This window comes from Pipistrellus hanaki, assembly GCF_964339955.1.
Source record: "Pipistrellus hanaki genome assembly, chromosome: 3".
In the NCBI taxonomy this organism is placed as follows: Eukaryota; Metazoa; Chordata; class Mammalia; order Chiroptera; family Vespertilionidae; genus Pipistrellus; species Pipistrellus hanaki.
This window is the reverse complement of record NC_140505.1, coordinates 186,773,007-186,786,513: the sequence shown is the minus strand read 5'-3', so window position 1 is coordinate 186,786,513 and position 13,507 is coordinate 186,773,007. Positions and strand designations below refer to the sequence as shown.

The window sequence follows — 13,507 nt, the reverse complement described above, 5'->3', positions numbered from 1 at the left end:
CCCTAAAACGAGAGGCAGCTGTTGCTCAGGCCTTATGAGCACACAGGCCGTGTGGAGGCAGACATGTGGACCCACTTAATGCAGTGTGACCTTGGGCAGTCTAGCTGTTCTAAGCCTTAGTTTTGCCATCTCTAAAATGGGAATAGTGTCCCCTCATAGTTGTGAAGATTAAATGGGATCATCTGCACATTCTTTGATAATATTTATTGAACACCTCTGTGGCAGGCAACTAGAAATAGTTCCTGTCTTCTGAGAGCTTCCAGTCTAGTGAACAACCGTTAAACAAACAAACAAAAAACCTAGACAATAAATAGTACAAGTGATCAGAGAAAAGTAATGGGGTGTGATGAAACTAACAAGGGATCTGACTTGGGATGTCAGGAAATCCTTCCACATTTACTAGTAAGATGAACCCTGACGTCATGAGGAGAGAACTGCATATGGTGTTGGTGTAGCTGGGGCAACAGACGACATGGACAAGGACCCGGAGGCAGCAGGCGCTGCTGCCAGCCAGCACTTAGTAAGGCCTGGCATGCAGTACGTGCCCACACAAAGCAGCTACTGTGACTGAAAAGAACAGGGGTCTACATGCTCACATGAAAGGCAAATGGACGCAAGGCACAACAGCTGACTGTCAGTCATGGTTATGGGAATGGTGGGTTTAGGGCAAATTTTACTTTCTTCCTGATATTTCAGTATACTTTTTATAATGAATTGTATAACATAAATAGTCTTATTTTGGGGTGGGAAAGACAGGACTGTTCTCATTGTTTACAGAATAGATTGGTATTGATTATACCAGTCTCACCCTGAAACAGGAAACTGAACGCAAGGCACTAAGCTGGACAATGTGACCTTCAACTGTGGCTCACAAGGCTCCCTCTACTGGGGGCGGGGGGCGGGGAGGGAGACCATCCGCTGGCCTACCCTATGACTCACTGGTCCAGTGCCCTCTCATTCCAGTCTCAGTAACCCCCCACAGGAGGCTGTAGATCAAGCATGTCAAACTCGCTGCCCATGAACCATGAGTTTGACATGCTTGCTATAGAAGCATCAGGTTAGGTGGGTGGACACAACTGTTGCCACAGCTCCCAGCTGGACCTGCCCAGAGGCCCAGGCTCCTAGCAAAGTAGCCTGAGGGAGCACAAATGAAAGCTCGGTGAAAAGTGAAGGAAGGTGGTGGCACTGGACCCAGCCTTAGCAAATCACTGACCTTCTCCCCCGGCCCTGGCTTCTCACCCAACTTAACAGCTCTTCCCGTTGGCACCCTGCCTTGGCGGGGAGAACTGAGGCTGGCTCCCAGGGATAGAGCAGCCTCGGACAAGTCCCTCCTCAGGACCTGGATTTTTTGTATGAAGAGAGTGGGCTGGACCAGCTGACCATTGTGTCCCGACACCCACCACAGACTGGCACTTACTACAGGCCACAGAAGAGAGCTTGGCGTGTTTTTCATTGACTGCTTTTGATGCCTCCCCTTGTAGGCCTCTGCCCAGTGTCTATCTCCTCCCTCCTCCCCCATCTTTCAGGATTCAGTTCAGATATTGTTTCCTCCAGGATTAAGCCAAAATATGTACCCCGTGGTTTAACACAGGGTAGACTTCAGGGTGGAAAGTAACCTTTGGTTTTGGTTTAAGTTGAAACAAGGATTGAGGCTTATCAGGTGACAACAGGGCAAGTGCCATCAGCTTTGTGGTCTTAGAGCAGGAGTGGGGACATCCAGCTTGTGGGTCTAATCATTTGGTCTGGCCCTGCCAAGGCATTGGGGTGAGTTAATTAAATGTTTGACCAAATGTACCAGGCTAATTTTTTGTTGTTAATCCTCGCCCAAGAATATTTTCTCCATTGGTTTTTAGAGGGAGTGGAAGGAAGAGGGGGAGACAGAGAGAGAAACATAGATATGAGAGACACATTGATTGGTTGCCTCCCACGCATCCCAAGCAGGGCCAGGGGTCGAGCCAGAAACCGAGGTGCATGCCCTTGACCAGAATTGAACCCAGCACCCTTCAGTCTGAGGGCCGATGCTCTAACAACTGAGTAAAACCGGCTAGAGCAGCAGGCTAATTTTTAAGTTGATAATTTTGTATGGCCGGAGAATGACCTTATAAATATCCTTGGCAGAAAAAAGATTCCCTATCCCTGTCTTAGAGGATGCAGCTGTCAAGAAGAAGGAAGGAGAAACTAAGCCAGTAAACTCTTTATTTAGGGCGCAGGTGAGGAAAGAGAAACCGGGAAGAGACAGAGCAGACTCAGACCAAGGGCAGAGAACAAGGACAGCAGTGGCCCTGAGGCCTGGGAGGGTCCTCAGGAACTGTCACGGCATTTCTGGGCAGTGAGGGGACGGCCCAGGAAGACGTGAGGCTGAGATAAGGAGGAAGAAGGGTTGTGGCCGGGAAGATTTTGCCCCCAGGGGACATCCAGCACTGTCTGGAGACAGGTTTGGTTGTCATAACTGGGAGATGACAACAGACATCTACTGAGCCAAGAATGCCACTAAGTATCTCACATACACGGACCTCCTCACAACAGAGAATTATCTGTCCCAAATGTGAGCAGAGCCCGGCCTTAGGGGATACTGGGAGCGCCCAGATTTTCCACGGGTGTCTCAGATTGTGTCTGGAAGCTCGACAGACAGGAACAACGTCCAAGACCATGCTGAACGCACCAATAAAGACGTCACTGCTGGCACCAGCAGGCACCCTTGGGGCTGGTCTGGCCACTAGGAATCCCCCTGGCGCCTGGGGGCCACTGTTTCCACCACCACACTCACATGGTGCCTCTGGTTAGTGGCACTTCAGTCACCGAACTGAATGCTTGCTGCAAGGAGGCTGGACAGACGAGTACCCTAGGACGTCTGCGGCTCCCAGCAGGGGAGTGGACAGGCTCTGCCTACAGCGTGACTCAAGGTGGAGCTCCGGAAACAAGTGGCCACACAATCAACAGTGCAGCAAAGGGAAGGAGAGGGGGGAAGCGGGGTAGTTCTGTTTGTTTGTCTGAAGGTGTCAGATGGGAAAACGTGGAACCATTTGAAGATGGAGAGGAAGAGATCAACCAAGATGGAGAAGCTGACGGTGTCAAAGGAAGAGCCCAGGAGGATGAAGGTACCAGATGGGGCAGAGGTGAAGATGGGTAAGACTGGACCCCTCTCTCTGGCTGGGCTTACAGTGGGTGCTCAGCAAACCTATGGGACGAATGAAGAACCAGCAGAGAGGGACACCTGTCATTGAGAAGCCAGGACCAGCCTTGGAGAAGCAGTCCCTATGTTATGTTCCCTTTGCCAGTGAAGCTACGGAACAGAGAAGGGTGGACCAGGGTCACTCAGCAAGCCTGGTGGGCTGAGACAAGACTCGGGTCTCCCTTGGCTCTGGTGGTGGTGGTGGTGGTGGCGGTAGGTTCTGGGGTGGTTATGGCTCCCCTTTTAAGAAGCAGACCCTGGCTTTGCAAGGTCAAAGGGACAGAGCAGGGAATCCCACCAGTTGGGCAGAGCACAACTGAAGGCAGCTGCTCATTCAGGCCCCTGCAGCTTCCCTGCCTTATGATCCCTCCTGAGCCGGAGGGCTCACTGTGACTGATCCAGCGTGGGGCAGCCCTGCCATTACAGCGCCATCTCCTGCAGCCCCCAGGCTGAGGGTCTCCGGCACTGCCAGAAGGGACAGCTGGCTCTTTCCTGCGCCTGTTAGCTGAGGATAGAGATCACGTGGCTCCAAGGTCAACTTGGATAAACACCCACCCAGGACACGCCCAGTCCCTTTCCAACACTGACCTTCAGCAAGGACAGAGCAGAGAGTGGATTAGGAGGCACAAGCCAAGCCCCGGCTTTGCTGCCCGGCCAGAGCCTGGGCTCCCTGAAGCAGAACATCCTCCACGGAGCCCTCTACCCCTCTGCGGGCCTCTGGTTCCCCAACCCAGGCCCCTCGCCGCCTGCCTGGCAAAGGCCTCACAGCTTCCTAGGGCAAAACCAGCTGTGATTTGCCCAGAGAGTTTGCTGACTTTTATTGTGTCTGCAGGGGGCTGGGACTTGTGCCGTGTGGCTCAGTGACACGGTGCAGCCAGCAGTGGTGTGGCACCTCCACAGGCGGCTCAGAGCCTGGTTCTGCTGCCTCCCCATGAGCAGCAGCAGCCAGCAAGCATCAGTATTAACCCAGTGGGAGGGTCCAGCCCTGCACCCCTCCTGCCTCCCCCAGCATCTCCCCAGAGTTGTTTGCAGCACAGGGAGGCCTGGGAGGAAACCAGCCTTCTGTGGCCGTCCCTGCAGCTGGGCTCCACGCCGGCTCCCGGGGGCCAAGCACACATGGCCTCCCTTCACACAGGTGCCGGCTCTCACCACCGGCCAGACGGCACCGCTTCACCTTGGCCATGCTGCCTCCTCCTCTTCCTCCTGGCCCCTTGAACCACGGGCTGCCACGGGGCTATAGCTCGGATTGGGATCGCGAGATCCGCGGGCCTTTTCGGATCTCTTTCCGCTTCTCCTCTTTTTTCCGCCGTTTCTCCTCTTCTCTCAGGGCCTTCTGGAAAGGGTCGGTGCTAGAAATGACCTGGGGGAAGAGAGAGTGGTCTGACTTAGTCCACTGGCAGCAGTTCACTCCGAGCTAGCGCACTGCGGGGACAGGAGGGTTGCTTAGACGCAGGCCCTGCCCTCAGGGAGCCAACAGATGTGGAGGTGGCTAAACGGGCTTGGGGACAAGGCTAAGTGGGTTCTGAAAGATAAGCGAGAGGCTGACAGCAGAGGGTGGGGGCAGGAGGGCAGGAGGGCAGAGGGACAAGTACCAAGGTGTGAACAAGCACGGGTACCAGAGGAACGATAAACAGAATCCTCCCCGAGTGAGGGCCGAGTGCCCAACAACCGCAGACCACCACCACCCCCCCCCCCCCCCCCCGCCCCGGCTGCCATACCCCTGCGGAGGAGGGGGGAGCAGCCAGCGGGAATAAGAGACAGCAGGCATCCTGTCTCGGCAAGGGAGTGCCCAGGAAGCAGGTGGATCAGAGGTCAAACTGACAGACCCTGGAAGGGGGCGGGAGAAAGAGAAGACAATAGTGCCAGGCTCATGGCTCCAAGAGGGTGGATGGCGGGGCCGGTGAGGAAACGGGAACACAGGTGAACAGGGATGGGAGGAGGAGGAGGACTGATTGGGGGCACCCTTCTCCCTCTGCTCTCTCCAAACCCATGGCTTCATTTATGTCTATATGGCCATATGTGCACCCTCATATGTGCACCTCCATATCCAAGTGCCTGCTTGGCACCTCCCCTGGGATGTCCCAAATGTGCCCCCAACTTGGCATGGCTCCATCTCCTCAAAACCCAGTCCCTCCTAGCGTGGACCAAGATAGGAAATATGATATGCCTCTGAAAATGTTGTAAAAATGCCCTTGTCCCATTCACATCTGACCCTTCTGGACAAAGATCTGGGTGAAAGTAAGGGGTGATCAGTGAAAAAGTAACATTACAGGTCCTGGGATATGACATGCTGATCTTGTAGCAATAATCCCAGTGCCTAGTGAGAAAACGCCCTAGATCCCAAGAGACATGGGGAATAATTAATCCTCTTTGGCCTGATATCCAGCACTGCCACTTGGCAAAACAATCCTAGGGTCTGCCCAAGCCAAGTGGCAGCTGCAGATGACAATCTGACCAACTGCTGGATGTGTCATTCTAGACCACGTGATGACTGAACCATTCGGTGTGCCCGATGCCATCAAAGCAGCTCCCAAAGTGACCCTGGGAAGACACTCATGCCAGTGCGATCGTGTTTCAATCTGACAGATACAAATCTATCTTCTTCTGATGCCCGAGTGGTCTGGGGTTCTATCATGTAGGGTAAATGAAGCTGCAACTCCACAGTGACACTTAGGATTCAGCCAAAGAATGTAATGGGGACCCAAATCCAGTCTAATTTGGGAGACAGTGGCCACGGAGTATCTCTCCACTAGGGATGAGGGTAGCTGTGGGTCCATCTCCTGCCCTTGTCATTACTAGCAGTAACATCAAAGATCAGCAGGTCAGTCTAAACTCTTGTGTGGGTGGTAATGAATAATAGATTGGCCTTAGACCACACCCAATTGTCTAAAATAAGACCTACTGGTCTCCCCAAAACTGACCACAGCCGGCTGAGTCCAGGATCCTGGAGCACACGGCTGAGATCAATCCTGCAGGCTGGCCTCATCCTGCAGATTGTCCTGTGGATGGCGGCCTTAATTAGATGCAGAATGAGACAAATGGAACGATCAAGATTCTAGCCCCTGTCAGTCAGATTGACAGACTGAATAGTACATTCATGGAATCGGAGTTAAGCCAAGACAGGTAGGGCGGAGGGATGGCCTGTGGAGGAGGCAATCGACATGGGCTGAGCATCCCTGCGTGCTCTTGCTGGAGCACCAAGAACGCAAAGCCCTGACCACTCTGCACCGGGGCCATTTCTCAGGATTGTGCCCGCAGCGAACCTTGAAGGATGAGGAGATCTCTCTCCCAAAACAAAGAGCAGGTTTACTTCTGTTTGCTATAAATTGGTAAGCTTCCCAAGCTTAGTAGTTTTCAGCTATGACGCTGTCTGTCTGGCATCCACCGAGCCCCTCTGTGTCACTCATGTGGGACTCAGGGAATAGGGGAACTAACATGACCAGTCCAACAGTCTAGCCACGGCTTTCACTGTAGTAAACTCTGATGCCTCTGACCTGTCAGTATCCATGCAAGCAGGGTATATAATCTGACAGCCCTCACCGATCCTGACCCCTTTCCCCTCCTCAGAGCAGGGGCCAGCCTGTGATTTGAGGAGTCCAGTCCTCCAGCCCTTCTTTCCTATCCCTCTGGCCCCCTCTGATCCCCTCCTCTCCTCTACTGTACGTGTCCCCATCTGTCATCCTACCCACAGCCTTAGCCTGAGAGCCACCTCAGCCCCTGGAATGACCACATGTGCAGGAATGTAGGATGGAAGCCCAGCTGGGTGGTTAATGGCTCCAGGACAGAGAAGAGCATGACTTGAACTCCCCTGGCTTCCCTCACATCCACCTAATGTGGGTGCCCACTGTTCACAGCCTCTGCTGCCCCCACAGCTGGGGTGCACATCCCATGAACAGACAGGTGGCCTGAGGCTAAGACAAGGGCAGTGGCTTGCCCAAAGGCACTGGTAAGTGAGTGATGGATCCTGGACCCAGGCATGTCTGGCCCCAAGTCCAAAGCCCTCACACTCCCCCACAGGCACCCCAGCCCCTGCAGGGCCTGGCTTCCTGTGGCCCAGCAGCAGCAGGACAGACACAGCCACAAGCCCCAGAGCTCACCTCTGTGTGGTCCGCTTTGAATGGGTTCTGGAAGTCGGAGTCTTTCTCGCTGATCCCCAGCTCCTGGGCCATCTGCAGACGAGGAAAGGTGAGTCATCCTCTGCCTTCTCCTGCCTCTTGCTCACCCCTGAGCCACTCCCTCCGCTTGGAGCCCAGGGCCCAGGACTGCGGGCCAGGCGATGGCCCACAGGGACCCGGGTCAGCAGAACCCCTTGGGATGGCACCTCAAGGTGCCTTGAGGCTTGTCACAGAAAACGCAACCGAGAGCTGACACTCAGGCCCTGTGAGCTGCAGGCGGCTGCGAGGCTCACAGGACACGGAGACAGGGCTCCGGACCGGCCCCGCCCCAGGCCTCACCAGGCGGAGGATGGGCGAGTGGGGCCCCTGGTCAAAGACGCCCGACTGGTTGCAGAAGCTGATGCCCCAGCGGATGAGGAGGTTCCAGTTGGAGTTGTGGTCGAAGTAGTGGTGCACGATCCGCGGGAAGCGCAGCACCACGTCGCCGAAGAAGGCCGTGTTCTCCAGCACCTGGGAGAAAGCTGGTGAGGGGAGCGGGGTGAGTGCCAGGGCAGATGCCCCGCTGCCCTCCTGGCCAGCCCCAGCTCTCCCCGACAATGGAGGCAAGCCTGCCAGGCCCAGGAAGCAGAGAGCGGACAGTTGTGCCGAGGGCTTTGTGTCCACCAAACCACGTTAGAGGGAGGTGTGGTGGCGCTCCCCTTTCACCCGGGAGAAAGTGAGTGGCAGGTCTGGGCTGGAACCCAGCTCGGACTGACTGCAAAGGCCCCGCTCTTCCCCCCGCATCTCACGGCTCAGAAGGCTCATTTGTTGTGGGGACCAGAGAGGTGGGTGTCATTCTGCACCAGGAGGCAGACGCATCACATGAGGCTTTGCTGGGGCTTATGCTCCCCAACTTAGTATCCAAATGTCAAGAACCTGGTTTTAGCACAACCACAGTGTCTGCGAGGGGTCAGGGCTGTTAGCATGGCCAGGGAACATGACAGGCTTTGTTTTTAAAAAATATCCTTCCTATTTTATTTAATTTTAAATACTTCTTAAGTACTTTAAAAAAAATAATTTTAGACTTACACAATCCCTTCCCTGGGCTTCCTCTATTTTTGTCTTACATAACCACTGTACAACTATCTACACCAGGAAGTTCACATCGATACAATACATCCACAGGCCTTATCAATTTCTCCACTAATATCCTTCCTCTTTTTAAAAAATATATTTTATTGATTTTTTACAGAGAGGAAGAGAGAAGAATAGAGAGTCAGAAACATCGATGAGAGAGAAACATCGATCAGCTGCCTCCTGCACACCCCGTACTGGGGATGTGCCTGCAATAAAGGTACATGCCCTTGACCAGAATCGAACCTGAGACCTTTCAGTCCGCAGGCCGACGCTCTATCCACTAAGTCAAACTGGTTAGAGCAATATCCTTCCTCTTGTCAACAGGTCAGGCTAGACTGAATTTAGTGTCCTCCATGGTGGAGGTCCCCCGAGCCAGGTCACATGAAGAGTAAGTGTAGACCCAGCCCTGGCGGCAGCTCCTGTTCCAGTGCCCACAGGTAAGGCCCAGACAGCCTCAGCAGCACAGGCCAGGCCACGCACAGAGAGAAGCAGACACCTCCAAAGATATGCCCCGCTGGGTCTGAGCCACGTGGGACCAGACCCCTGGGCTTCGAACTATCTTGCACTCAGGAGTCAGCTTGACTTACAGGTTAAGAGCCAAGTTACATGGCCGAAACCAGTTTGGCTCAATGGATAGAGCGTAGCCTGTGGACTGAAAGGTCCCAGGTTCGATTCCGGTCAAGGGCATGTACCTTGGTTGTGGGCACATCCCCAGTAGGAGGTGTGCAAATGGCAGCGGATTGATGATTTTCTCTCTCATCGATGTTTCTAACTCTCTATCCCTCTCTCTTCCTCTCTGTAAAAAAAATGAATAAAATATATTTTTTTAAAAAGAGCCAAGTTACATGTATAACTTCCTCAGTTACAGAGGAGATTAGAGATGCTATTTGTAAAAGTGCCCACCATTCAGTATGTCAAGGCCACTGCCATCCTCTCTCAGTATAATCTAAGAAGTTTTATTATTAAAATACCAGCACTTCATCCGAAAATTACCACCGGAGAGAAATTCTTGGAAGAGGGAATGAAGGGACCCAGAATAGTCTTTTACCTCATTTATCTCCTAGATGCCCAGTGCATGAAGTTCGTGCAAGGGGCTCGGCCCACACAGCCCCGGCTGCCTTGGCCCCCTTAACCCCCTCCCACTGGTCGTTCCGCTGTCGGATCTAATTAGCAGATTAGCTCTATATTATATAGGATGTTTGTCCCACCTAGTCTCAAAAAGGATTTAAGGAGGTTGAGGCCTTTAGAAGAGTAGTAAGGAGTGTGGGAACTGCCCCCACTATCCAGTCACTTCAGTAGGCCTGGTTTTTCTCCTGGAAATGCAAACAAGCCTGGCCTTCCCTACCAGAAGGATCAGGGGTGGAGAAGGCAAGGATCCCCAGCGGGGTAGTGGACAGAGCTTCCTCCCTGGTTCCTGTGCTCCAAGCACAGGGCAGCACAAAGGAATACATTGTGCAGGGACACAGACATTGGCTCTGAAGCCGGGAACTCCTGGAGAACCATATACTAAGTGCTTATCCACCGAAAGTGGAACACCTGGGAGGGGCCACAAGAGGGGATTTCCCGAGAGAGAAAAGAGTGACAAAAACAGGAGGGAAGAAACAACTAGAGAAGACCGAGGTGGTGGGGAGGAGAGGGAGCGATCAGGAAGACCTACCGTCCTTCAGTTTCTCGTCCTGGGGGAGGGGCCCATCTGGGAGCACGTCCGCAGCAGTGAGCACTGTCCGGGAGTCCTCCAGCACCTGAGGGAACCCCACCGGCTGAGTGGCTTTGCAGAGGCCTTCACCGCCCAGCCACAGCCGTTTCCTTAAACCCCACTTCAAATCTTTTGTGCACGCAGTGCCCTCTAAGTGAACACCATCCCATTAACGAACTCCTACTCATCCTTCAGTACCCAGATCAGAGACCAGGCCCGCCACGAGCTGCCCGCGCCTGCGTGCACCTTAAAGAGCCCCTGGAGCATGACGTCCAGGATCTTGTACTGCTGGTGGACATCGTTCAGCTGCACCAGGTTCTTCAATGCCGACAGCTGCTCCCGCCGCTTCACCTCAAACAGCTTCTTGTCTGGGCAGCATGGAGTGAAGGAGCTGGCACTGATCCTTCTGCCTGATGATCCCGTGGTCCCAGCCCAGAAGGCCCACTCCTGACCAGCAGATGTCTGCAAAGGCCACCGGCGCCCAGGTCTGAGGCGCTCCCTCCCGGAGAGTAACAAACGGAGGAGCTTGCCTCCTGCCATGCATCGTGTGTCCAGTGGACAGAGGATTCCATACCCAAGAGCCTGGACACAACCCTTCAGGCCCTCGCTCCCGTACGCCTTCCCCATGGTCCTCCCACCATCTCCCGCAACTCTGCCCGATCCCCAGGTCTCCGCTCCCTGCTCACACTGCACACTCTGCCTGGGATGCCCCCAACCCTTCTCTATGAGTTTTGTGGGGTTTTTGTCCTTACCTAAGTATATGTTTTTATCGATTTTGGAGAGAGGAATGGAGAGAGAACATCCATGTGTGACAGAAACATCTATCGGTTGTCTCCTATACACACCCAGGGATCGAGCCCACAGCCTAGGTATATGCCCTGACTGGGAACCGAACCTGCAAACTCTTGGTATACAGGTGACTCCAACTGAGACACACGGCTAGGGGTCTATGAGCTTTTGTTCAAAAGCCAGCATGGTGCTTCTCTCATGTTCCCTCAGAGCAGTGATCACAAAGTACAATGTGAGGCTGTGAAGGCCTCAGAGCCAGGGACTGACTCATCTTTGAGTCCCCAGGTCCCGCACCAGAGTAGGTGGCCCAGAATCCCAGGGCCTGAGCCCCTGACCAGGGTCTCGCCACAGTGTACTAGGCACATATGTACTATTTATTCTCAGAGTCCTTGTGGCTATGAGAGATGTAAATTGCCTTCTCTGTTTAACATAATAGGGAAACTGAGGCTCAGAAGGCAATGGACTTGATCAAGGTTTGATGAGGGCACCTTACCTTTTCTCCCCTATTCCCATCAGTTGGGCCTCATCCATCCCCAGAAAGTCCCCCAGCCATAGCCATTAACTGCACCTCTAACCCCAAAGGATACAGATCTCCAGGCTCGGGTCCACGGAGGTCCTCTGGGTGTCTGTGACTCTTGTCCCAGACACGAGCAGGACAAACAGGAAGACTAGGGACTGCAAAAGGTCCATATCCACGACCCTGGAGCGAGGAGAGTAATCCAGAGAAAGGAGGTGAGACCCGAGCATGGTGTTATATGAACAGAGTGAGGTGAGCTGAACTCCCCCTGACATGACCGTTTCCAAATACCAAGAACCCAGCTTTGGGAAGCCTGGAGCCCAGTGCCTAGCCCAGGGCCCGTGACCAGCACACACAATAAAGACTGTGGGACAGAAGGTGGAGGAAGCAAGATAAATGTCAGCAGAGGAGGGGTGCTTAGTGCACAGGGGTCAGAGTCTGAAGCTCTGAGCTAGAGCCCAGGCTCTTCCCAACTGTGGAATGTCAGGCAAATTGCTCAGCCTCTCTAAGCCTCAGCTTCCTCACAATAAAATAACAATAAGGAGGTCACACCCTGCTTCCGAGAGGGAGGACTGGGTGAGGCACTGTACCTGGGGAAGGTGGGGCTGGTCAGTGTCACTCCTTTTCAACCCCCCCCCTTACTTCATTCTGGCTCCCAGGAGAGTAACTGGTTAAGGGGGTCCAAGCAGTCGGAGGGGATGTGTTTCCCTCTTTCCCTGACTTCTGTCATCAGAAAGGAAGGGACACAGGGCAGGAAGGAAGGCGGGGCGGTCTTGGGGTAAAAGAGATGCTACTCACTCACTCTGGTACCATAGGCACCATAAGCAACACCTATTCCTATTCAGGCAACGTTCTGCAATTATTTACTGAGTACCTCCCATGTTCCAGGCTCTGTTTTGGAGCTGGGAATACAGCAGTGAATAAGACAAAACTCCCTGCACTCAAGGTAGTTATTTTCCTAGTAGGAGTAAGAGATACCCAATAAACTTGTAAAACCAACACAGAAGAATGAGGGCGTTGGTGGGGTGCAATATTACAGTGGCCAAAGAAGGCCTCAGACTCAGATGACAGGGGCCCAATTTTACTGGCGTGGAAACAGAAAAGTGAGCTAACTGTCCAGGCTATTCCCAGGCTAAACCGAGTCTCAATGAGCAGTCTACTTCAGAGCAGGCCACGCCCAAGGGAGAGATGGTCAGCGACTGACAGGTCACCTGACAGCCAGCCCCACCCGACACAGAGGATATAACGGAAACCCAGAGAAGGAAAAGCAGTGCAAGTTGTTCACCAGGACTCACCTACTTCCAATGTCACGTTCCAGACTCAAGGGAACCGGACACAAACTAGAGCAGAACTCGGGGCCAGGCGGGTAGCAGACAGCAGGTAATGACTGAAGCAGGGGAAGAAGGGAAAAGAAAGCCATTGCGTGGGGAGGATTCTGCCTTCTCCACTGACTCCCGCTCACCGCCCTGGAGCTCTTTCCAGCTCCGCCAGCTACCTGAGCGCATCCTGCAAGAGGCGTGTGGGGCGGTCCCTGGGCCAGGGCCCGGGGCTGGCGGACCCCGATTTCTGTCCCCAGTCTTTGGGGCTCCGGGAGGAGAGGAGTCTTTCCAAAGAGGAGTCTCTTACCTCCCACTCTGGCAGTCGGTTCGAACCTCGGTCTCCACGCCCCCACCAGGAGCCTACCCGCCCGGAGTTCCCACTTTCACCCACCAGGCCCGGGGAGCAAGAAGGGGCAGCTGGCAGGCCCTCGGCGTGCGGCTCGCAGGTCCGTCCTGAGACCAGCAAAGGCGCAGAACTCCACCGCACCGGGGAGCGCAGCGCTGGGACCGCCGGCGCCGCCCCGCCCCCGCGCCGCTGCCGGCCAATGAGCGCGGGCCGCGCCGCTGCCGGCCAATGAGCGCGGGCCGCGCCGTCGCGCCGGTGACCTCCTTCCGGGTCCTCCCGCCGGGCGCTGAGACTACGCGCGCGCGAGGTCCGCAGGAGAATCGTTCCTGCCACCTGCGTCGGCTCCGGCGTGTGGTGCTCGGTCCGCAGGAGCTTGAAGGAAGTCAGGTCGGCGCCCAACTTAAAGGGCGCGTCAGCACACGGGCCCTGACCAGCCG

General features: G+C 54.5%; 1 protein-coding gene across 1 annotated transcript; it reads right to left on the bottom strand.

Annotated features, from left to right (window-relative positions):
- Window positions 1-32: 32 nt before the first annotated feature.
- On the bottom strand, window positions 33-11,582 carry CCDC134 (coiled-coil domain containing 134). The gene is made up of 6 exons (XM_084879136.1): window positions 11,476-11,582; window positions 10,346-10,467; window positions 10,061-10,145; window positions 7,627-7,808; window positions 7,270-7,341; window positions 33-4,532 (listed from the first exon to the last, which is right to left on the bottom strand). Exons 1-6 carry the CDS (start codon window positions 11,576-11,578, stop codon window positions 4,407-4,409), a joined length of 690 nt encoding a protein of 229 aa, XP_084735262.1. The 5' UTR covers window positions 11,579-11,582; the 3' UTR covers window positions 33-4,406.
- Between the last annotated feature and the right edge of the window lie 1,925 nt (window positions 11,583-13,507).